Source organism: Camelina sativa, chromosome 7, assembly GCF_000633955.1.
Source record: "Camelina sativa cultivar DH55 chromosome 7, Cs, whole genome shotgun sequence".
NCBI lineage: Eukaryota > Viridiplantae > Streptophyta > Magnoliopsida > Brassicales > Brassicaceae > Camelina > Camelina sativa.
This window is the reverse complement of record NC_025691.1, coordinates 24,268,120-24,291,810: the sequence shown is the minus strand read 5'-3', so window position 1 is coordinate 24,291,810 and position 23,691 is coordinate 24,268,120. Positions and strand designations below refer to the sequence as shown.

The 23,691-nt window shown below is 34.4% G+C and overlaps 6 protein-coding genes and 1 non-coding gene across 8 annotated transcripts; 3 read left to right on the top strand and 4 right to left on the bottom strand.

Moving 5' to 3' along the window:
• Positions 202-273, bottom strand: TRNAT-CGU. The gene has a single exon. It is a non-coding gene; the product is annotated as a tRNA-Thr (tRNA).
• LOC104702318 lies at positions 3,158-6,949 on the top strand. Of its 2 annotated transcripts, none has more exons than XM_010418166.2 (11): positions 3,158-3,554; positions 3,784-3,938; positions 4,077-4,134; positions 4,608-4,732; positions 4,827-5,116; positions 5,216-5,255; positions 5,336-5,390; positions 5,475-5,538; positions 5,613-6,009; positions 6,084-6,212; positions 6,317-6,949. In XM_010418166.2, the coding sequence occupies exons 1-11, from the start codon at positions 3,494-3,496 to the stop codon at positions 6,710-6,712; spliced, it is 1,770 nt and encodes a 589-aa protein (XP_010416468.1). In that variant the 5' UTR covers positions 3,158-3,493; the 3' UTR covers positions 6,713-6,949. The 2 variants fall into 2 exon arrangements, with proteins under 2 accessions (XP_010416468.1, XP_010416467.1); XM_010418165.2 differs by having other exon boundaries at positions 3,162-3,554; positions 6,311-6,949.
• Positions 7,381-8,301, top strand: LOC104702317 (WEB family protein At1g75720-like). Its single transcript, XM_010418164.2, has 2 exons — positions 7,381-7,613; positions 7,703-8,301. Exons 1-2 carry the CDS (start codon positions 7,491-7,493, stop codon positions 8,165-8,167), a joined length of 588 nt encoding a protein of 195 aa, XP_010416466.1. The 5' UTR covers positions 7,381-7,490; the 3' UTR covers positions 8,168-8,301.
• On the bottom strand, positions 8,503-8,820 carry LOC109125622. Its single transcript, XM_019227602.1, has one exon. The coding sequence runs from the start codon at positions 8,778-8,780 to the stop codon at positions 8,526-8,528; it is 255 nt and encodes an 84-aa protein (XP_019083147.1). The 5' UTR covers positions 8,781-8,820; the 3' UTR covers positions 8,503-8,525.
• Positions 13,914-16,638, bottom strand: LOC104702316. The gene is made up of 3 exons (XM_010418163.2): positions 15,925-16,638; positions 15,737-15,834; positions 13,914-14,740 (listed from the first exon to the last, which is right to left on the bottom strand). The coding sequence occupies exons 1-3, from the start codon at positions 16,518-16,520 to the stop codon at positions 14,028-14,030; spliced, it is 1,407 nt and encodes a 468-aa protein (XP_010416465.1). The 5' UTR covers positions 16,521-16,638; the 3' UTR covers positions 13,914-14,027.
• On the bottom strand, positions 20,591-22,232 carry LOC104702315 (putative HVA22-like protein g). Its single transcript, XM_010418160.2, has 7 exons — positions 22,114-22,232; positions 21,928-21,968; positions 21,732-21,830; positions 21,572-21,628; positions 21,421-21,484; positions 21,120-21,326; positions 20,591-20,851 (listed from the first exon to the last, which is right to left on the bottom strand). Exons 2-7 carry the CDS (start codon positions 21,957-21,959, stop codon positions 20,777-20,779), a joined length of 534 nt encoding a protein of 177 aa, XP_010416462.1. The 5' UTR covers positions 21,960-21,968; positions 22,114-22,232; the 3' UTR covers positions 20,591-20,776.
• Positions 22,536-23,657, top strand: LOC104702314 (protein disulfide-isomerase LQY1, chloroplastic). Its single transcript, XM_010418159.2, has 5 exons — positions 22,536-22,788; positions 22,877-22,960; positions 23,038-23,089; positions 23,174-23,330; positions 23,427-23,657. Exons 1-5 carry the CDS (start codon positions 22,627-22,629, stop codon positions 23,446-23,448), a joined length of 477 nt encoding a protein of 158 aa, XP_010416461.1. The 5' UTR covers positions 22,536-22,626; the 3' UTR covers positions 23,449-23,657.

The window sequence follows — 23,691 nt, the reverse complement described above, 5'->3', positions numbered from 1 at the left end:
AGGGTACGGTGTAGTAGTATATAATAGAGATGAATAATAAAGTTTTCCAAAAATCTAGCAAGAGAAGTTAACTGATATGGTGAAAATCCCATTGTGGAAAAATGTCGTTTTGTTAATAACGTTGTGATATAAGACTCTGGTTTAATAAATAAAAATAAAAAATAAAAAATAAAAAAAAATAAATAAATAAATAACAGAAAGAGCCCCCGGCGAGGATCGAACTCGCGGCCTTTCGCTTACGAAGCGAACGCAATACCACTATGCTACGGAGGCCTTCGATTATTGGACGAAACCTAATGTTATTTAAACGCTTATAATTAATAAACCCATGAGAAATGACAAAGGAATGGGAACTCGGAGCATAGACATTTGTAGACAACATAGATGTTTGGTTCGTCGATGTTAGTGAAAATGCCCCTTCTCACGTGTTTACGTTTCTGTTCGTCTTACTTTGTAGCAAAATGAGTAAATACTACTATACTAGTATGTGAATGACCAACTATGAAGCTTGACGACAATTAACTCTGGCAGCATGTTGCGGCTGTGAATTCCAACAGGAATGTACCGGATATCACCTACGTCGACATGACTGAACGTGGAAGTCGTCTGGAGGTACCTTAGAAAAAAATCCCGACCTACCCATAAATTTATCATCAGAAAAGAGTACCAAACCATTGTTTGTATCATCGCTACCCATAAATCTTTCTTGAACCATTGTTTGTTATATGGGCCTTAGTTATCACATGAGTGGATCTTCTTATTTACTTATCAACTCGTATTTTTTATGGGCCTTGATCCAAAATCGTACTCTGCTAACTAATAAATTAAACAAATACACAAAGTCCTAGAGAGTGAACTGATGCCAGGGGCGGACGCAGAGCTACGAGGGGTGTGGCACGTGCCCCACCTCCTTTTTTTTTTTCTTTTATATTATATGTGTTACTGTATTTATAGATCTGTTTTATTGAATATTTTTGAAAGGTGCCACACCCCATTGAAAATCAAATATATGCCTTAACGGCTTAACCCAATCAGTCGTATTAAAAACGTAAAGAAAATTATTTCAATTCAAAATAATTAACAAGAACGACCCACATAACTTTGCTAACAAAAGTCTGTGATAATTTTTTTTTCTGATGCAATAGAAGTTTCCTATAGTTATTTTTTTAAAATGCCATAAGAGAATTAGAACATAAGTGATCTAGTTTTCTGTCTTGGTCAACTAAAACTTGAATTATCATAACTTTTTTAGTTTTTTTCCTAGTTCTAAATACATCAAACATGTTTATTATAAGTAATTATTTTGTGATTAATTTATAATGTGAAAAATTCTCTAGTTAATTTTCTCTAGGTTTATAATATGATTTATTATTCATAAAACTTGTAAATCATGTTATTTTATCATTTAATAGATAATTCGTTTATATACCAATTTTTAATGTAACCTATAATTAATAGTTTTTAAACAATAGTCTATTTTTTAAAATAAAAATATTTAATAAAGTGGCAAATGAAATAGCGATGAAACATATATTTCTTTTATTTATAGTTTTAAATTTATTACAGAACATTTTTATGTTTATATATAATTTTAAATAAATTTAGTATGCGGTGTGTCCTATACTAAAAAGTGTCCTGGATCGGCCATTGACTGATGCTAATTATAAATCGAAAAAGATTAGACAAAGAGAGAGAAAAAGAGAAGAATGAATATCTTTGGTAGACTCACACACAGTAGATAATGAGGAGACAGTTGGCAGAAATCACCTGACTTGTCGATTTCAGTGTGTGACGACGTGGTGAAATCATTAATCTTATCATAGCCGTCGATTTGAACATCACCATTCACCACCACCAGTACTCTCTAGTCTCTCTCTATTTCAAAAGTCTATACTCTAATAGTTTAGAGGGAGGAGCCTTTTGTAAGGGCCATGCCGTTTTCTTATTGGACGAGACAAGACAAAAACATTAAAAGAGAAAAGAAGAGATTTAAAAAACGCCGTGACATTTTCTCGTATTTAAGGAAGACAGCCAGACGTCTGAGTTAAATGGACCCGGCGGACGACCCAATTCTCCAAGTTTGATCATAATTCTTTTTCTTTCTTTTCTTAATGGTACTTTTTGGCCACTTTATAATAATGGTTGCGGAATAAGTAGTAGAGATGATGCGTTCAGAAAACAAAATTGAATGTCTAGTCTTCTTCTTTTATGAACGTATAAAAATTTATAAACTGCCACATAATAGTATTTTGTGATGTCCAACAAACCCCATTTAACTGGTTAAAGCCGTTTAGCCAATTCATTATTTTCGTCAACCATTAATTTGGCCATCTTATCAATATCTCTATCTATAAACACTTTTACCATATGAAACGTTACAAAAATTGAAATTGATTAGAGTAGTTTACTTATACTTACTGACATTTTAAAAACGATGTTGGTATCTTTTTTGCATATCGTCCATGGAATTTAATTCGTTGGCACGGAAACAAAAGAGAAAATATCCATAAAAACCGTACGAATTGAAAATCAAGTGTCCATCATAAGAAACCCATGCATGAAATAATTAGTACAATTTTTTTGGAATTCAGCTCTGGGTGCTGACGTTTCTGACACACTGACCTTGTTCTAATGGATTACGTGGCACAACATTGAAAATAAACGAATCGGACGGATCTCGTCTCTTTTTAACTACACACCGTTGGATCTCTCACCACTGAGGGTAGATAGATAAAAAACGAAACAGAGTGAATGAAATGAGAATAGGCGTTTTTTTATTTTTGTCACATTTGTGTGTTGTGACATTTATAAAAGCGAAGCGATAGAGTGAAACGACAACTTCGGATTATCCGTCTTTACTACATACGGAGGCCAGAGCTAAACTATACACAAAAGATTAGAGAACAAGGTTTTTGGATAGATCTCTCATCTCTGTTTATAATTCTGTGTGTACGTTTTATTTTATATTTTTCTTCTTCATCTTCTTGTGTCAGTTACATATCAATGTTTTGATTTGATTGAAGAACAGTGCCTCCATTAATGAATCTTTCTTTTATTTTCCTTACTAAATGCAAAAATACCCTCTTCTTTTTTTTTTTTGGGTTATTCACGGGTTGTAATGTACAAACATTAATAATAAAAATCTTTTTTTTTTTTTTCCATCTTTAAGTCTTTCTTTCTTTTTTTTTTGCTTTTTGTCTCTTCTCTTTATTTCACGAAGAACCTGATTCTTCGAGACACGAGAAACGATTTTACAACTTTTCTCTCTTTAACATTTTTTTTTCTTTTTTTTGTTTACTTTTCTCTCTTTCCCTTCTTCTTTCTGTAATCTAAAAATCAAAGTGTGTGTGTAAAGTAATCATCAATCCCCTTTTGTTTTGCAGAGATGTCGAAGAAGTGAGTTTTTTTTTTTGTTCTTCTCTGTGAGTCTGAGTCTTTCTTCTTCTTCTTCTTCTTCTTAACCTCTGGTTTGAGTGGTGAGAGAACAAAAAAAATGGAGATGGGTCGTCGAGATGCGATGAGACGTGGAGGAGGAACCAATAAACAACAATCTGGTAACACAAAAATCCAATCTTTTTTTTTTTTTTTTGTTTCAGAAACCAACAAAAATAAAAATCCAACCTTTTTATCTTTATTTTTTTGTCGTTGTTTGCTCTGTTTTGTTTGGTCTCAAAAGTTTTTTTTTTTTTTTTTTTTTTTTTTTTTTTTTTTTTTTTTTTTTTTTTTTTTTTTTTTTTTTTNCTCAAAAGTTTTTGTATCCAACTCATGGTGTGATTTTTTTAGGATCTGGGTATACTGGAAAATCGAAGAAACGAATGTTGAAGAAACTTGGTTTAGCTGATGATGTAAAACGAATGATGAGTTACGAGTTTCTTCATCATCATCCTTCAGATTTAGAAAACGAGGTTTCTCGGAAGATATCTAAGCTTCCAAAAAAGGTAACTTCTTCATCAATACGCCAAAAACTTAATTTCCTCATTACCTATCTATCCCTTAATTTTCTCCTCATCTTTAAACTCTTTTCACATTTATTAATTTCTCTCTTTTCTCTCTCTCTCTCTCTCTCTCATATTCAGAGTTTGAAAGGCACTAGTGGTGTGGATCATGCCTCTGTACCACGTAAGCTTCGTTCAGGTGCGTTGTTCGTGACTCCAGTGAAAGAAAGAAGAATACTTGTTACAAAACCAATTTTTCATTTTTTGTTTTTTTAGTGAATTAATAATGAACTGCTAATGTGTCAGTCGTTTCTGAGTAGAGTTGGTTGGGAAGATTATGGGTATTTTTTTTGCTTTTGAATCTGTGTTTGAGATTTTGGATTATTTTTCAAGCAAACTCTTTTGCTTTTTTTTTTTTTTTTTCCTTTCTCTTTCTTATTGTGGACGCAAGATTCTGCTACATGTCTTTCTTTTTTCTTATATACTTTATAAAAATCAAAAGCTATCAATCTTCAACTTATAATATTTCTTTCTTTTCTTTAAAGCTTGTCTTTGTCAATTGGGGAACTCTCTTTTTCATCTCGAATTCAAAACCTACACTTACTTTTTTTCTTTGCTAACCTTTTCTCACTTCTTTTTTTTAATCTCATTTTGTGCACTTTTCATTTACAGCCATGAAGAAGAGGAATCTTGAATCTATTTCTAAGCTATCCTCTGTATCAAAGAGACTTAACCGGTCGAAAACCGGGAGTGAGTCTTTTAACAAGGAGTTAGTAAAGAAGGAGAATCAAGAAATGGTTGATTGTTTTTTTTTATGATTGACTTCAAATTTTGTAAGACATAGAACATGTAATAGAGTAATGGTTTTGTTTTTTTTTTTGTTTTGGTTAGGAAGCAAAAGCTATAGTTCCTGAGTCGATGATGATTTCGAAAGATGAGAAAGAAGTTGCAGAGACTTTATACGGTTTAGCTGGAATGTTTACTGAGGCTGACTCTATTGATAAGAAGGAGACTTGTCATGAGAAAGAAACTAGCAAACCTGACTCTATCTTGGTTGTGAAACCTGACTATACAGAAGCTGAATCGCTTGAACCGGGAGTTTCAGCTCTCTCTTCAGCCAAAACTAACAAGACTGATGCAAAGCCATTAGTGCAATCTGATAACCAGCTCAGCACAACAGGGTTTGTAGCGAGTTCCTGTTTAAGTTTGTCTTCGGTTATTTATTTCTATTGGTGGTTTCTGTTGTCTAACTTTTACAGAATGGTTGATTTCATTGATAGATTGAAGCAAAGCAGCTTAGTGAATGTGACTGATGCACCTGTAAGCACTCTGATTCCTTCTGAATTTTACTTTCGTAGTTTAGATTCATATAGCCACTGATTACATTGGAAAATTCTTAGGTAAGAGCCCTTGAAACAAAGGTTGCAACTAGTGACACGGACTATAAGAGCAACGGTAATAAAACCTACCTTTGTATCACATATACTCTTGAGTTAAGAACCGTTCTCCTAATACTGACTTTTGTGTTACTCTAAAAAGGTCTTCTTGCACTGTGGCCTGGCTTATCTTCAACTGTTCGTTCAGGAGCTCAAGTTCTTTCAAAGTAACTCCTAACCTGTTAATTCTCTTTTGTGCTGCTGGGTTTCTTATCTTATATATCGTTCTTTCTTAAATCAGACCATCATCCACAAAGCTTCCACCTTGGATGGATCAAGCTGCTTCTCCTTCCAAGACTGCTTCACTCTTGAGTGAACCGTTAAGAGTCCAGCCGAGAAAGTTGAAAAGATGTGCCTCTCACATTTACATTTCCCGTCTCATTAAAGTATTACAGACCAGTAAGAGTAATCCCACGACACTTAACCAAATTGAGCAAAGAACTTCAGATATGTCAGAACGCAGACTCCCTGATCCGGTGACAAGCATTAGTGACTTTAAAACAATGGTTTCTCCAGCCAAGAGGTATCAAAACCCGCATCTACTCGATATACACAGGACACATAACTCAAAACCCGTGCCAGAAGACAGGACTCAGCTTGCTCTCGATCTCAATGGTTCACACACTTCACAAAAACAGGTAATACATCACTATTCTTATTTGGTTAATTCGTTTTCTCTGTGATTCTTATATCTTTTCTCTTTTAACGACAGAGCTATGATTTCCTAACTCTATCATCTGCTGGAGCAACACAATCTCATTTCCAACTTCCAAATTCAATTCCACAGTATCTCTCTGCTGCTTACAATAGGCAACTCTCACCTGCAACTTCTAGCCATCAGGTTTGTTTTATGCTCTAACCCAAAATGACTCTTTACTAGCAAAAGATTAAAGGATTCAGTAAAATAATATAACACAAGACATTCTTTCATCTTATAAGTTGCAGCAGCTTTCTCCATATCTAGCCAGTCGATTCCAAACGGCTTACAATGCAAACCACCAGCACCAGCAACAGCTTCAAAAAAGGCTATGGGCTGCTCAATACAGACCAACAAATGGGAACACCATGCAATCAAACCAGTACAGTCAACCAAACCTCTCCTTGAACCTGACTAGTATTCAACAAACTCCCCAAATTGCTTCCTCCCCAAGGTTTCAAATCAACAACAATGTATCTCAACAGAAACATCATCTCATGGCTGCTGCTGCAGCAATGTCAATAAGCCATCACCATAATGATAACAATCCTTCACGGATGGTGATGAACAGACAAGAACACCATTTCCCACTTATCTACGAAGATACAAGGACACCATTGCAACTACTTTGCAACGAGCAATAGTGAAGCTGCCCTGTTTTGCTTTATAGTTAAATAGTTGTAAGGATTTTACAGATGGTTTGAGTAAAAAAAACAGAGATCTGTTTCTTTCTTCGCCGGAATTTGAGATGGTGATGATTATCGGATAGACAAGGAATTGTCAGTGAGAGGTGAATCCCACTAGTTTGAGAAAAAAAACTTCAATGTCTTTTTATGTAAATGATCCAGGATTTCTTCAAAGGAGCAAATTTTCTTGAGGACCATGTTTTCTAAAGTGAGACAGTCCAAGACAAAAAGTAAAAGTTTCATTAAGTTTCTTGTGCAGCAAGCGAATTGCTCCAAGAAAAATACTTCAATTCTTTCACAAAAATAACATGAATTTTTTGGGAAAAGGGTAGTTTTGGATTTAAACAATTTTACACGGATTTAAAAGTTTTTAAATTGTTTAGTGCAAGTTAATTTTTCTAATAATTAAATCCTCTACATAACGCATTATATAAACAGAGTGGGAATAAAATTGTAGTATATGACAATATTGTAATTCCAAACGGTATTTTTCACCAAAAAACAAGTGTGAAAGGGAGAAATTTACATTTTACGAACAGGATATATATTCCAAAAGACTATGAAATATTAAAACAATAAGAAAGAAAAGAGTACTCTGAAGAAGTGGAGATGAAGAAAATAATATGCTTTGCGTCGTCTCTCACTCAATTCTAAAGTCACAAAGCTATAAGCATGCAAGCTTATGTATCTCTTTGCTGCGCCACAGAGAGAGAGCTAAACACTAACTAGCCATAATATGGAGACGATGAAGAGAGCAGAGATAGACACAACGTCACCTTTTAAAACTGTCAAAGAAGCCGTTGCTTTGTTTGGCGAGAGAGTCTTAGCCAGCCAAGTCTATTCCAACCATCTCAAAGTGGCAAGTACTTCTTATTTTGTAAACTCACATTACCATATGATTATTTGATTCCGAGATTGGTTATTGTGATAACATTAGTAAAGAAACAGATGCAGGATGAGAAATGGGAAGAAGATCCATCACGGATTGAGACAGAGCTTGAAGAGACAAAACATGATCTCAAAAAGGCAAAGGAAGATAGCATAAAAATGAGAAACGCATTGTCTTGTCTCAAGGAAGAGCTTGAACGGACAAAACAAGAGCTCCAGAAGCTGAGAGTAGATCCTGAGGAACCCGAAAACAGAATCGATGATACTGTCTTCAAAACCAAATTCGAAGTGTTAGTTCCTCGGGTTGATGATGGACCAATCAGAAGTCCGACGTTGAGATCGATGAGCGAGAAAAGATACGTGAAATTTGCAAACCCGACTGGTAATAATGGTTCGGTGGTGGAGTTGTTTCTTGAGAGACATCCTTCGATGAAAAGGAAGGAGAAGAAGATGACGAAGAAGAAGAAGAGTTTGATCCCTTTGTTTATTGGAGGGTTATTTTCTAAGAAAAAGGTTTTGCAATGAAACAGTTTGGTTTCTAAATTTCTTTTGCTGTGTGCTTTTTTTTGGTTTTGATAATAATATCACATGTATGTATGGCTTTCGTAAATGCTTCCTGAAAATATTTTATTTCCACTTATTAAAAAAAAACTTTTATATTCTCGAGTATACATATTTTGATAATAATGAAAATACTCGAAGTTTGAAAGAAATTTACCTAGAAAAGAGTCGTCAAAAATGTGACTAAATTTATAAATGACCATAATATAAATATATAAGTTTCTCAAAATTACAATAACTCAAATAAAAAAAAAGCAAAGCCTCGAACCAAATGTTGAAGGAAAAAAGAAGAAGTGAGTTTTGCCTTTTGAGATGTTGATCACTAAACGTAAGCTTCATGATCTTCATCACAAGACATAGCCGAAGACTTGTTGAAAAACTCTATGCAATCAGCGATAGCTTCACTGTAGTGTACATGAGACGAATAGTACGAACTACTACACGAAACCTTCGGCGGCTCAAACCTCTCTCCGTCGTGGGAACCGTTGCGTGAGTTCTTATGCCGGCGAGAGGAGGAAGGGAGAGTGAGATCGATGAGCCTCATGAGAAACTTTCGTAATCCGTGGAAGAGCTTCATCGTGAAGATAGATAATCCTATCGAACTGATCGTTCGAAGAGATGAATTAGATCTTGAGGGTTTTGTCTATACTCTATATATGAATGGTGAAAGCTCATGTATACATATTTTTTATAATTTAATAACTAGCATTCAAAATTCTTATAAAATAAAATAAAATTCCCTAAGTAAAATTTGTAATGATTCATCAAGGAGGAAAAACAGGAACAAGAGTGTTTCAATGATTAAACCACCAAAGAATTTCTTGAGATGTGTTTTATCCTATGAACATATGTAGGCCCCATCTTAACTCTATCTAAGCTCTTAATCCCATTTAATTGTCTCCAATTTTTGTTTTAATTAAATGACAAGAGATTCATTCAGGACGTGAACTAAAAAAAAAAAAAACTAACCTCTTGTATATGGTTCCGACCAGTGTCACAGACTCATAGCATTGCTCAGGGAAAGAAAAAAAAAATACATCTTCCCCCAACAATATGCTTAATTTGTTTTTAGATTCCATATCAACTTTTGTTTTTCATTTGTTAGTTCAAAGACTAACGTAATTATCTTATATCTTATTAAAATGTTTTCGTCTAAATGTGATTGCAATACAAAATATGAAAAATTAAATCGTGGAATTATGATCTAAGTATAAGTGTACAGCATCAGCAACACTTCAAGACAATGACATCAGTATCTTTTGCTATAATTCCAACGTAAGATACCTGACCACATGCACATAGAGACTGAAGTTTTCTTTAGATTTAAAGCTTTTCAATGAAAAACAAACAAAATAGACGAGAAACAAGGAAATAATCAACGTACGATTAAATCATACGTTGAACTGCCGTATAATTAATGCATGATTAAAGCTGTAACTAGTGATTTAATCACTGTGATTACAGTCAGAAAAGAAGATTAGTGGTCCTGCGGTTACACTTGTCTTTGACCTAGTTTTAGGGGTACAATGAATTTTGGGACCAGTAAGCAAAACATTTAACTTCAAAAACATTATTCGTACGTAGAACAAAACAAGAGTTTGATTCAAAAAGGAAAAAAAGGGAAGTACATACATATATTAAAAGGCAGATAACGAGGGAATTCATTAGAGAGAAAGGGGACATGGAGCGAACATAAAAGAATTAAGAGGCTTTTGGTGAAATGATTTGTTGGATTAGGAATTCATTTTTTATAATTTAAGGTTTTATGACGGTTATGATTATGTCTTGCACTTTAAATTCTTCCTTAAGATTAAAACTAACTAAGAGCATTCTCATCAGTCTTCCTCCGGCAGGTGTCTTATATATTAATTAATAATAATTTTATGTAAAACTTTCCACTAACTTCTACTCTCCTCTGTCTCTAAAAGATTGATGTGTAGAATCTTTTACATATTTTAAGAAAACAATAATTACTGAGTTTAAATATATTTTTTTCTTTGACTAAAGAAATATTATTTAATTTTAAATCAATAACAATTCAAAATTTTAAATATTTTCAATGATTACTTCTTGAAGTTTACAAAACATCAATCTTTGTGAGACAAAAAAATATCTCAAAACATCAATCTTTGTGGGACAAACGGAGTATTTATTTTTTTCTCCTCCATTGATTATATTTTACATATGAATGTCTTAAGAATAAAAGACACAAATATATTACATTTTTGACTCTTTGACAACAAGAAGAAAAAAAATCTCAAACTAGAGTTTTGATTCCAAGTGACACCTAAAAACTCCAATACATGAAGACACAAAAGCCAGTTGTAGATAGGAGAGTAAAACACCTTAGGAAGTTGATGATCACCAAGTGGAGGACTGAGTTGCAGAGAACAAATCAGCAAAAGCTCTCTCCAGTGCCAAATCCTGCAGTTTGCAAAGCTCTCTTCACCATCTTTCTTATACAACCCTTAATCCTATTTCATTTGACCTTTCTACATCTCTTCCCCTATATATATTCAACTTCCATCTAGCTAAAGCTCTCTCTCCATCTCAAAAAAAAAAAGAAAAGAAAAATCCCATCATCAATGGCTAACCGAGGAGGAGGAGAGGTCAATCAAGCTGGCCATGGAGCCAATCCACTTCCCTTGGCTTTGTGGTCATCTAATATAAACGTTGAAAAATGATTCAGTGTACATACATGTTCTCATATTTGCAAAATCACAAGTGTGTGTACTTATTTAAATGGAGTTATGCTCCCTGTCAATGAAAAGAAAATAATTAAAACCAGAACAAGAGAAAGACTTGAACCAGAACAAGACTTAAGAAAGATTTAAACCAGAACAAGAGAAACCAGAACAAGACTTAAAAACAGAACCAAACTAGACATACAAATCAGAACCAAACATGACTTACAACAAGAAACAAACAAGGATCAATCAAGACTTAAAAACAGAACCAAACTAGACTGGACATAACCAAATAAGAGGTTATCTAAAACACATGATTGACCAAGTTAAATACGAAGGATGCACATCCACTATAACTAATCTAATATACTTATGAACTTAGATAGGATCAAGCAGAGATGAATATCAGATTCATCATCGCAGATGCAACTAAATTGAAACATCAAGACTGCAAAATTTGGATCTTTAGATGACTCAAATAGAAATCAGAAACTTAAAAGTAAAAACAGAGGACACAAATTGAAAAATCATATATATAATACAAAATGATTTCCCCTAATTGAGGGATCATCTTAATACAAATTGATTTCAGAATAAACAGATCACACAAACGATTTCTGATATTTTTATTTATAAAATCAAAGATCTCTATCAATTTCAAACAAATGATTCTGGATTCTATCAAGAGAAATCTAGAAATGAATCACTGAGTAAATCAAAAGACTTTTATATACCAGACAAAGGAGAATCTTACCTAGAGTCGAAAGGAAGAAGATGAAGTAATCAGACTTAGAAAATCTTAGAGAGAGAGACAGATTTTGGGTCGATTGGAGTAAAAGGAAGAAAAAAAATATATATATGAATTAATACGGACGAATGGCGTCTTGACACGCATAAGTGTCTCTGGGGTTCTAAAAATGTCGCGGGAGACTCGAGTCTCCCCTAATTACTTGATAAATAATTATTTTTAATCAGTTAAATAATTTTTTAATCTACTGACCCTCTCCTAAAATGACCGATGGTCGTGCCCTAAAACCACCTGGATAACTCATAAAATTAACTCAATAGTTTATTAATTTCGTGAACTTTTACTACTATACCAGAGACTTTTACCAGACTGATTCAAGTTGGCTTTAACAACAAAAGTGTAATTTGCAATGAGAGAAACTTGCTTGTAATAAAAGATGTTGTGGTAAAAGCGTAATAATTGGAATGTAATTTCGCACGTGGATTAAACATAATGTAAAAGTGTAACATCATGTACGAAGATCGGCTAAAATAACAAAAATGTAATTTTTTTAGTCATGCACGAAGCACGATAAATGATTAAATTATTTTTCTTCGTTTCTGTAAACAAATGAATTATTCTGTACTTCAAAAATGAAAAAAAATGAAAAAAGAGACTTGGGTCGAATTTCAATGGATCAAGGACCTTTGAGTATGGTGGATTCTACAGACGATGACCCTTTTGGGCCAAAGTTTTTTTAAGGTAAGTAATGACCCATTTCTAACAAGTCGTGAAGGCCCATTTGAGTACACGTAACAAATAGAGAAAAATGTGCGGTAGTATAGCAATTAGAATTCAGAATACAGGTTTTGACCCCGCAGTGATATATATTTTAGTTTTCTTTTTGAATCAAGTTTTTTGTGTTCAATTCTTTTGAGCCAATTTTTTTTTTTTTCGTAAACAAGTTCGAGTTTCTAGGGAAGATATTACATATAATCGGACAAGTGACTTAAAACGGTAAAAATAAAAATGCAGAAAAAGAAACAGTAAACAATAATATACTAGGCTAAAGAGGTAACGGTAAAAAAAAGTTATATAAAAAGAAACTTTGTCACCTTCTACCGTAACGATAACAATTACTAATCGATCAGAACCTATTTGTTGCCAATAAAAAGTAACTAAGTAAGTAATAATCAACAAACGATTAAAAGAACTAATCACTTGTTTTGTAGATGTCTCCTAAATATCGTCAAGCTTTTTTATTATTATTATCATATGTTCTGGCTTTTTAAAGCCACTTTTTCTGGCTTGGCAAGCCAGCATTGACAGATTATGATTCAACAATTTTACTTTTTATGATGATCTGAAATCATTTCCAAACACCCTTCAACAAAACCTCTCACAACATAAACTACAAGCGGGATTAAGCCCTACATCTCCCCGTTGAAATATGTTGATACTCAAAGCTCCAAAGGTCTCAAATATTTTATTTCATAGAGTATACAAATATAAGCATTACTTAATCGATGCATGTTCTTTTTTAAAATGGAGATAGACATATATGCGTATGTGTTTTAAGGTCTTACTTTTTAACATTGCTCGCTATAGTTGGGTCAACTTTAATTTCATCTTTTAATAGAACTTCTGAATTCTGAAACTTATGCTCCACATATTTGTTGCAAAACTCGAATATAAAACTGGTTTGATTCCAAATCTCTGATTTCATTTGCAACTTCAAGGAGAAATCGAGTTATTTTATAAATAAACAATGTAGCAAGCTTCTGACAACGAGGAAAGTTCCAATGGTGCACCCTCTCACAGCGTGCAACCCTTTTTATTACTTATGGGTAAATTTCGAACTTATCTAAACTATGCCAATATATACCTGCTGTGTTTCTTCTTATGTTTTGACAACACTTCTATACTCTACTAAAAAACTATACAACACCCAACTTTTATTTACAAAAATCAAATCAGCTTTCCCTAGAAAAATTAAAGCAAAAAAAAAAAATGAAAAGAACTCGGGTGAATAAAACAATTTACTGAAAACGCATGTGGAAGCAATTATCCCACCCTGCCACTCCCACACTATTTGATGCCCACCAGTGTGAACAGCTATCAAAGTTACTATAGTTAACAAAATGTTACATTTACTTACTGGTCAAAAAGCCTAATTTGAGAAAAGAACACGTTAACTTCACCATAATTAATCATGATTTTTTAAACTCACCTCTACTAGTAATTCTTAACCTAATCATGAGGTCAATGATAAAAATATGTAATTAAGTCAATACAAAAGATGGAATTTATGATTCAGGTTGATGATTAATTAACCTGATCTCCTTATACTATTAAAAAGTTAGAAGTAGTACTAGAACAACCATTATTTTTCTTAAGTTAAAATACAAATTCAAGATTCTAAGACTTTGTAAATAACCACGAAGCAAGGTAATATAGCTCTCGGGTTATAAACCACAAGCTCCTCCAGATTCGAATAAACTCCAGCGTTGACCGCCACCGAGTCGTACACACCACCGCTCGATGAAACTCCAGCCGCCGAACTATCCTCCACCGGAGACTTCTTCTCCGCCGTAGCAGAACCCTCCGCCGCGGGTAAATCAACGCGTTTAACTCTCCCAGCGATCACGCGGCAGACAAGCATCACCCTCCTCGCATCATCGCTACACGTCAGCAAATCATCAGCTCTTCCGCTACTGGCCGTCGTCCTCACGCCACCGACGTTAGCAGTTGCGGTGGCTCCTCCTCCGCCAGCGGATTTTCCTAGGAATCCGTGGCGAATCGCGTTGCATACGCCACAGCCAGGGAGGTTAGAGCAGAGAGAAGACGAGCCACGAGCTCCGAGAGAGCAAGTGAGAGTGGTGCAGTGGAAACGCAGAAGCTCGTTACCGTCGGCGGCACAACGAGCGTCTTTTCTGGTGGTTTGTAGCGCACGCGCCTTCACCGCGTCTCGGCAGTCTTCGAACCGTTGGATCGTACGCTGAGTGTTGTGGACTTTTAATATCCGTTCGATTTGACAGATGGGACTGTCTTTTTTAAGCCAGCTTGATTTGAATATGATCTCCACTATGTTTCGACCCGAATCTTCCGGACCTAACTCCGAAACTGCAATAAAACGACAACGTTTTTTGCTCATGAAATCAGGGAAACTCTATACCAAGTCAAAACAAAATCTTGAGTTTTGGAAACATTAAGACAGAGTTTTAATTCAGTTACTGTCAGGTGGGGTTGTAATTCTTATACTGTCGAATAGAAAAATGACACGTAATAAATATCAGGGGGACATTGAATTTAGTTAAGAGCAGAGAGACAGCTGTTTCTTTTTATAGTACAAAATGGTCCCCATGGCAGCNCAGAGTTTTAATTCGGTTACTGTCAGGTGGGGTTGTAATTCTTATACTGTCGAATAGTTAAATGACACGTAATAATATCAGGGGGGACATTGAATTTAGTTAAGAGCAGAGAGACAGCTGTTTCTTTTTATAGTACACAAAATGGTCCCATGGCAGCATGCTAAGTGTTTTCCAAAGCAAAACGACATATATGGATACCATAGAATATATTGTCCTCTCCAGTTATATTTATTCCCTATTCTCTTTTGTAATTTTCTCTAAAAATACGGATGAATCTGCGACATAAGGCCAAATTCATCCTAACTTATTTGATCGATATTATCACCGACAATAACATTGAGATCTTGATTCCATTAAAAAAGATAAGTGTAAGCTATTAAAGCATGTTCGTTAATTATTTGCTTAACATTACGGTAAATCTATCGATAAATCCAAGTGCAGATTCACCGGAAAACATGTGTTAGTGCTAATAATTCAATCAAATACTAAACAAGTTGAGTTTATATCATCATTCACAAGTCAAATCATGGACTGAGATCTTAATTTTTTTCCAGTTAAGGATCCAAAAACATAATATTTTACTTTACTAAGCAATTTTGCATTAACGAAATCCCACTAGATACTAGGTTTGACTTTAAAAAAGTGACTACTCAGTACTCACACCAAAAAAAAAAAAAAAAGGATTGTCGCTAAATGATAAAGTTAGAAAATTTCAAAAACCGAAAATAGTAAAATGTAAAATCCGCACCTGCGTGACGAACAGCTTGGTGAAGCTCTAAGCTTTCAAGCTTGGGAAAAACTTCTCCACATTGGGAACAAGCACAAACCCTAGGCGAAATCGGATACCTACATTTTTTAAAAAAAAAGAATGAACTTGCAGAAACATAAATTATAACTAGGATTATTTTTCATCATTGATTTGTGTAGTCATTTTACCTGCTAGGGTCAACGATCATGTGACATTCGTAACATCCGGAGAGTTTACGGAACTGCATTGCTCTAAACGACGTCGTTGATGATGACGTGTAACTCCCGCTGGCGTTAGATCTTGTTGAGCCAGATGTAAGAGACCGAGACGAAGAAGAACCGTGTTGACCAGGTTTCCGAGTCAGAAGCCGAGTCTCCGAGTCAGGAGCAGTCGAGTTAGCTACGTCGGGAGAGTGGTCTGCTCTATGAACCACGCGAGTGTTGCCGTGAGCCACGTCTCTGAAGCTACATATGGAGCTGCACGACGAGCCGAGCTTGGAAGGAGATAAGTTAGTAGCTATGGACGGACCAGGCTGAGAGTTCTTGGAAGGATCATGGACTCTTGACCCTTCGATTTGCTTGCAAGTCAATAGGTTCTTGATTTGGTCCCATGAAGAAGGCTGCTTCGGAAGTACTGCTTTCTTCGGTTTCTGCGGTTTGTGTGGTTTCTGTTTCTGCGGTTGAGTTTGATCGGTGGGATTCTCGCGTTTCTTGCGTTTGCTCGACGGTGGATTGTGTTTTTGAGGCGGCTCTGCGTTTTCCGGCAAGAAAGTTAGTAAAGCCATTGTAAGAAAGAAGGAAAGAAACTCTTGAGAATGTGAGAGTTGCTCTTTTGTGTTCTTCTTTATGGTTCTTTAATTATAAGCTTTTTTTCTTAGGTGTTGAAATCGAAGATGGATCCAAGATGTGTAATAAGGAGGGAAGAAGATTAAAGTAGTGGGCTCTATCTTTCTTTAATTATTTATTTAACAGTTTTACTTTCTTACCCTTCTCATAAATATTCTTCTCATTTCGAATTTTAATTTACTAAGATTTATAATCTTTTGAATTGTATAATAAAATAGGCTACTAAATTAACTATATTCAGATATCTTCTCTTGTCAGATAAAACAAATCTTTCTAATTAATTTTGGCATCTGGTTACTTTGTTAGGTTAGTTGTAGACTTGCAGTGCAGTTAATTTGTATATTTTCCTCAAAAGAAAAAACAGTATTTAATATACATTTCAAATAGTGAATTACTCTTTTGATGATAAGAAATTAGTTAGAGGATACTGAAATTAATATTTTTTGGACGAGCTTGGTTGGCCTTGTATGTGCTTTAACTGCTTCGTCTATCTATCAGCTTCATCTGTATAATCTGCCATTACAGTTTGACCTACTTAAGGGGCTGACTAAGTTCACGTCACTGAAGCTTCCATTGGTACAAAACGCCACGTAAGAAAGCATCTCGACTCTTTTAATATAGTATAAATTTGTTTGGTATTCGAATTATACTCAAATCTCTGGTTGAAATCTCATTACTATGAAGACGCTAAATTACATAATAAAAATGAAAAATTTAGCTATGAAGAATAGATTGGAGAATTAATCCGTGTTTATCAAAATAGAAAAAGGTTTGAAGATTCCGTGAATGCAAGCAAGAAAAAAAACGATAATAGTACTCATGATTATAAAATAATTGTTTTGGATGTATGGTCAAAACAATTGTTTAAAACAGAAACAAGATTACACGTTAAACACCAGACAAGGTCTTTGGAAACTTCGTATCTGGAACTGTGATTACGGATTCCAAATGTTCTATTTGTCTCGAGTTGTATTTTTCAATGTCTTTTATTTATTAGTTTCCTATAAATAAACTAAACTATACTGCTTTTAAAATTTAATTCAATAGTATGTTTTCGTGTTAAATTCAATAATTGTATGAAGTATTTTACTATTCTAGGTTTATGCAATGTGATTGTATTTGTAAGGAATTGGTACTGGATTAGACTGATAGACTGTTCCTTTTTCAAAGCAATTAAGTTAGGGTGTCATAAACTAATCTCACTACAGTAAAAAGTAGTGGAGTTAAACTTGAAGTTTGTGTAAATAGGTATGGGTTTAAATTCATTTATTAATATATATACTGACTATCATAAAAAGGTTTAATGCGCCAAATAATAATAATTTATTGTATAAAATGGTGAGAATTGAGAATGCCACAACGCAGTGTCTAGTGTCCACATTGTGTATCAGTGTATGGGGTGGTAACTCAGGCGCCATAATTTTTTAGGCTGTGGTATTAAAAACATAAATTTGAGTAACTGTACTAACCACTCATCAATAAGTAACATAAAGTGAATTAATCATAATCAAGGTAAATACTAAATACTGAAGCAATCAAAATATTTGGTTAAGGTTGACCGTTGACCAGATGTAAAAATCGAAGGCCATCACATTCGCCACAATACTTGGATTTTATCACGAAGTCGCTTTGGCCTTCTCACTCGTCGTGTTCCACATTTGTCCCTCTCTTTTGTTTTTTTTCAATCTAATAAACTTGGTTATAAAAATCATCAGAGATTATTATTATAGAATTAGTCATTTCGTTTCAAACTGTGTTCAATGATGTTTGCTATTTTATAAGTTTTTTTTTTTTTTTTTTTATAAGTTTCATCGAGAAAAAGGAGCGTGAGGTGTTTGATTCTTAAAAACGAGTTTGAATTTCAAAAAAACGAAAAGTTAAAGTAATTGTTTACAAACGTAACGTTTGAATAATTTGTTATAAGTCCGGTGACAATGGAATTTATTCGACTGACAGAAAAATTAATCCCTGCTGCATGTCGTATTAAAAAGAGTCACTCACAACGTGGCCGGTTAGGACTGGGTTGTGATTAATAAATTTTACCCATTTATAACTTCAAAAATTGATATAAATTTTATATTGGTATTACCCATCTTGTATTGCAGTAAAGAGAAACCTTCCAATTCCCAATTTGTATAAATTCAAGTGCTTTGAATATGGCATTAAATATAGAGCCACGAACGATTGTAGTTTTTTAAAACACCGACAGAGAGAGAGAGCTTCGTACCGTGATAAGTATATACAGTATATACAGTATGAATTATGGATCTTTTCATGAATTTTCTCAGGTATGTTTTGAAATTTTTTGTAAGGTTTATTTCTGTGACCAACAACAAGAAGCGTATATCTCTAGATACAAAATGGTGTTACTATTAGTATAATGTGTTATTCGTTTACCATGCTATAAAGTGCACGTGTGATTTGGGGTCTAAAGGTTTGGCAAAATGGTTTTAAAATATATGAAACTAGAGACAATTGTGTCCCCATTTCATGTTATCATAATAGACTACGTACTATATTATAAGGAATCGAATCAAGCCCCTTATCTGATTTCATTTAAATTACATTACATCTCCCACCCGATAAGTTGAAAACTCAAACGTACGGACATATCCCTAATATCAAATGATTAATCCCTAGCTCAAAGGGACAAATATCATAAAGAAAAAAGAAAACAAATTACTATTTAGTACACCTTTTAAACAGACATACGATTTTTGAAATTTTGTACAAATAAACGAACATAATACCTGTGGTACAAGAAAATATACATTTGAGAATAGCTAAATAGTAGTTCGCAAAATAAACTGTTTATATCCATTACTGTTTTGCATCATCTTGAGAGTATCTTACTGTATCATGTTCCATCTTATAAAGTAAACTTTTACAGTAAAAAAAAACTATAGTCATATCTCATATGTCTAAAGAACTGTCACGAAAGTGTACGTGGAATAATACATTGTTATACTGATGCAGTATGTATGAAAAGCATGTGGTCTACTTTAATACTAGAATACTTGTAACAACTGCAATGTAATTCTTTTCACACACTCATTCTGTAATCAAATAACTTGTAGAAAATTAGATGAGAGAAAACGAGACCTGGTTTTGGTCTTTACCACCTAAAAATTGTATTTGTTTGTTGGTGAGTTGCTTTTTATAGTTAGAGAGTCCAAATTGGGATATATATCGCGTCAGGGATGGCTTGTGGAGAATTAAACAAAGTGGTGAAAAAAATAATAAGAAGAAGAAGATGGGTTCTTCTTGCTGACACTCTTTAGTTTCACACTGGAGCATACAACAAGTACAAGCTTCATATCAATAAATGCAAGTAGATAGATATACAACAACTATCATTCAAGTATGGTCCCTAATTTTTATAGTGGACTCATCAATCATTCCGTTGCATATCCTTCTTTCAATTATTGGTCTCTCTACACAACGTATTAATTTATGAATCTCTGTATTCGTTGTGGTCTTCTTTTTACACGTATTATCTGATCAAATTGGTTATTTTGTATGTACAATAAATACAATGCCGTATTAGATATACACAGTTAGATATTTTGTAAATGTTTATGTATTTTTCCACAAAATGATGATATGTCACAACTTGTAGCCGTGCGTGGTCCTATGGTTATATATTATTTTTATGTTTAACCCCTTTCGTTTTATAAATTACTTTGCAGAGTGTTCTGTTTTTTTCTTTTTTCTTTTATCATTTGTGTAACACAAATGTACTATTGACCAAGTATAGTTTCTTTGAATTTTAAAATAAAGTATTTGAGCAGGGATGTTAAAGCGGTTTTATCCATTTCGCTACCCGTCACATTTAACCTGATCCACAACGGACTGAGAGTCAGAGATAATATTGTGGGTTTTGACGGTTCGGTTTACATCCGGCCTGCTAGATACAGAGAGTGGAAACATGTGGGCTTGATAAGGGATTGGGTGAAGCATTTACGTTTAGGTATATGTCAAAACCAAAATCTAATAATTCAATGGATTAAAAGGTACTTTATTTATCCTCCGAAGCAATTTACATTTGACATATGAAATTAAGTAACACTAATCCACATAGTATGATTTATTCCTCCTATTAGCGACTAAAAGAAAGAAGATGAATGATACATAGTTAGTACAATGTGTATTCACGAGTCAGTCTAAGTGTTTTCCTCTTGGATGAGTCTCTACCTCACTTGGTAGCTTCGTTTTCTTTCACCTTAAGGATTGGATCACCAACTTCAGGTGTTGTTGTCTGTTTCTTTTCCTGTTCACAAATAGAAAAAAATAGTAAAGATCTTTTAGAGAACTTTAACTCACATGTTAAATACTATATATATGCGTTGTGCAACAAGTGCATTTGCACTGAGACTATATCAAAATTACATGTATTTTAAAACCAAAAATAAATTTCAGAAATTTTTTATATGTAATTAAGGCCCGTTTTTCAAAAATGAACTGGGACTTTAACCATTTTTGGGATTCTTACACCGGCCCTGATGCGTAGAGAGAGGTGAAAAGAATTATTTAATTACCTCAGACTTAGATTTTGGTGTAGATTGTTCGGAAATATACTGCAAGATCTCAAAGAATCTTGTGTGTCCATGGTTGATTGCTTTTTGGAGATATATCATTGCCATATTCCCAGCTCTAGTCCGTACCTCTATCAAGCTGCGGTCAATTTCATCTTCATGCTTTGAGATGTATGGCCTGAAGAAAGAATCGTACACATATGTAGTTCCCTGAAAAGGTAAACACACATGAGAGGATATCAAATTAGAGAGAAAGCCAGTTGAATCAAAAAGATATGTTTTGTATCTCACTGGCTTTACTTACTTTGGTCTTGGGGAACCAGAGATAAATAAAGAATGCCAACTTTGCCTCGCTATACATCGGTAACCTTCACAATGAAAACAAAGTATAATAAGAACAGTGAAAATATTTGTTACTAACAAAAGTACTAAAAAACCAATAACAATTAACTTACCAGGAAACAAGAGCATCACCAACTCGTTCGGAAATCGTTAAAACAGCTACAATAATCCTACAAAGATGTTTTGAGAGGACGCAAGCAAGCAAGATTTAGGAACCTTAAAAGGTAAAGATCAAGAAAAGAATTGTATATGAGACGCTCATCATATATCTACCAATATTGGCACCAGAACTGAAGGTTTTCAATCTCAGGCTTGTTGAGTTCAACCGTCTTGTAGCACTCATAAGCAGGATACGCATATCCAAACACCATTCTGTCAATAATTAAAACCACCATTAGTTCGTTTGATTATACAACTGTCTCTAGGAACACAAAAGAAGATGTCAAATTAAAGTCATTGAGGGACATACAAAAGCCCTCTTGTCAGAAACGATCCAATCATTGTGATCACCTGCTACACGTATACAAAAAAAAAAAAAAAAAAAAANTCTGCTATCAACCATATCCAATTCCGAGACACAAAGACAAAACAATTTAAGTAAGCATTGATAAAATGCAACGTTTTAAGACGATTGAAACTATAACATATACTATACCTATCTTATGAGACGACGTGATGATGCGGCAGGCGACGGTTACGGATAGTGACTTGTGCGAAAGGAGAAGCTAGCAAAAACGGTAAGATCGTATCGTATCGGGATAGTGACTTGCGAATCCTTTTTTCTCCAAATATATATATATTTTGTTCTCTGCTTGACAGTTTTAACTTGAAACAGTGCGTTGCGGGCTCCATATGATACGTTAACAAACATCTTTAAAAAAGGTTTAGCAGCCGTTGGATTTTGATATGACGGTTACGATCTTCTACTTTTGATTAGAGGGTGTACCGTATCCTTTCCGCACTGGATTGCTCCCTTTTCGAAGTATAATAATGGATAAAGCCACGTGAACAAATCTTAGCCGCTAACGAATAAATGATCTAGTGGCTGAGATTAACCCAAAACCACTGGTTCATCTTCTTCTTCTTCTTCTTGCTCCCTCCTCCTCTCATCTTCGCGCGCGCTTAAGCTATCGTTCTCCATAGCTTTCCACACAACATCGAAATCGAAATGCCAGTTTCAGCACCGTCTCCGCCTCGTCTTCTTCACTCCCCGTTCATCCACCGTCCAATCAATTTCACTCCGTCGTCATTCTCCGCGAAGAATCTCCGGTCTCCGGCAACAACAACAACATCTTATCCCCGAATCAAAGCTGAACTCGATCCCAACACGGTACTTTTGATTCTCATCCTCTTTATTTCTCTCTTCTCACCACTTCAATTCGATTCTCAATTTCGGTTTTTCGTAATTTTTTTTTTAGGTAGTCGCAATATCTGTTGGCGTCGCTAGCGTCGCGTTAGGAATTGGAATCCCTGTGTTCTACGAAACTCAAATCGACAATGCCGTAAGCCTTTCAGATTCACTTCTCGAATTAATCGATTGAGATTTTGAAAGTTTTAACATTGTTTTGCGTTTTTGAAGTCTAAGCGAGAGAATACTCAACCTTGTTTTCCCTGCAATGGAACCGGAGCTCGTACGTTTCTATTATTGCTTCTCTTATAACTCTCTATCAAAGTTGTTGTTTTTGTTGATGCTGTTTGTTTAATTTGTGGAGCAGAGAAATGTAGATTGTGTGTGGGAAGTGGTAATGTGACAGTAGAGCTTGGTGGTGGAGAGAAAGAAGTCTCCAACTGCATCAACTGTGATGGTGCTGGTTCTTTAACTTGCACTACTTGTCAAGGCTCTGGTGTTCAACCTCGATACCTTGATCGAAGGTACTAATATGATAATTCAAAGCTACTCTGTTTGTTTTGTTGCACATTGTAGAGATATTTACTCAATTCTCTTCTTTTTTTTTCGTATATGGTCAGGGAGTTCAAGGACGATGACTAAATAAATGTCTTTGCACTAGAGAAAACAGATCAAAGTATCTTTTTTTCCTCCCTTCTCACATTTCTTCATTGTACAATGCTGTTTTGTTCACCAAGCATATGACAGAACAACATGTTGTATCAAAGAGATCAATCAAAATGTTTCTTCCGTTGTAATGAAGTAGCATGACATAACAACATGTATCTTCATCTTGCTGATACTATTTTTTATTGTTTTTACTTGCAACAACAATGAGCTAGCTAC

What these genes read in the sequence shown, in the direction of transcription:
- LOC109125622 (XM_019227602.1), bottom strand. Translation starts at nt 8,780, where the DNA reads ATGAAGCTCTTCCACGGATTACGAAAGTTTCTCATGAGGCTCATCGAT.
- LOC104702317 (XM_010418164.2), top strand. Translation starts at nt 7,491, where the DNA reads ATGGAGACGATGAAGAGAGCAGAGATAGACACAACGTCACCTTTTAAA. An exon ending in ATTCCAACCATCTCAAAGTG is followed by an intron (nt 7,614 to 7,702) that starts GCAAGTACTTCT and finishes GTAAAGAAACAG; the next exon opens with ATGCAGGATGAGAAATGGGA.
- LOC104702315 (XM_010418160.2), bottom strand. Translation starts at nt 21,959, where the DNA reads ATGATTGGATCGTTTCTGACAAGAGGGCTTTT. An exon ending in TTTCTGACAAGAGGGCTTTT is followed by an intron (nt 21,831 to 21,927) that starts GTATGTCCCTCA and finishes AATTATTGACAG; the next exon opens with AATGGTGTTTGGATATGCGT. An exon ending in CACCAAAATCTAAGTCTGAG is followed by an intron (nt 20,852 to 21,119) that starts GTAATTAAATAA and finishes ATTTGTGAACAG; the next exon opens with GAAAAGAAACAGACAACAAC.
- LOC104702314 (XM_010418159.2), top strand. Translation starts at nt 22,627, where the DNA reads ATGCCAGTTTCAGCACCGTCTCCGCCTCGTCTTCTTCACTCCCCGTTC. An exon ending in AAACTCAAATCGACAATGCC is followed by an intron (nt 22,961 to 23,037) that starts GTAAGCCTTTCA and finishes GCGTTTTTGAAG; the next exon opens with TCTAAGCGAGAGAATACTCA. An exon ending in CCTCGATACCTTGATCGAAG is followed by an intron (nt 23,331 to 23,426) that starts GTACTAATATGA and finishes GTATATGGTCAG; the next exon opens with GGAGTTCAAGGACGATGACT.
- LOC104702316 (XM_010418163.2), bottom strand. Translation starts at nt 16,520, where the DNA reads ATGGCTTTACTAACTTTCTTGCCGGAAAACGCAGAGCCGCCTCAAAAA. An exon ending in ATGATCGTTGACCCTAGCAG is followed by an intron (nt 15,835 to 15,924) that starts GTAAAATGACTA and finishes TAAAAAATGTAG; the next exon opens with GTATCCGATTTCGCCTAGGG. An exon ending in CCAAGCTGTTCGTCACGCAG is followed by an intron (nt 14,741 to 15,736) that starts GTGCGGATTTTA and finishes GTTTTATTGCAG; the next exon opens with TTTCGGAGTTAGGTCCGGAA.
- LOC104702318 (XM_010418165.2), top strand. Translation starts at nt 3,494, where the DNA reads ATGGAGATGGGTCGTCGAGATGCGATGAGACGTGGAGGAGGAACCAAT. An exon ending in GGAGCTCAAGTTCTTTCAAA is followed by an intron (nt 5,539 to 5,612) that starts GTAACTCCTAAC and finishes TTCTTAAATCAG; the next exon opens with ACCATCATCCACAAAGCTTC. An exon ending in CACACACTTCACAAAAACAG is followed by an intron (nt 6,010 to 6,083) that starts GTAATACATCAC and finishes TTTTAACGACAG; the next exon opens with AGCTATGATTTCCTAACTCT.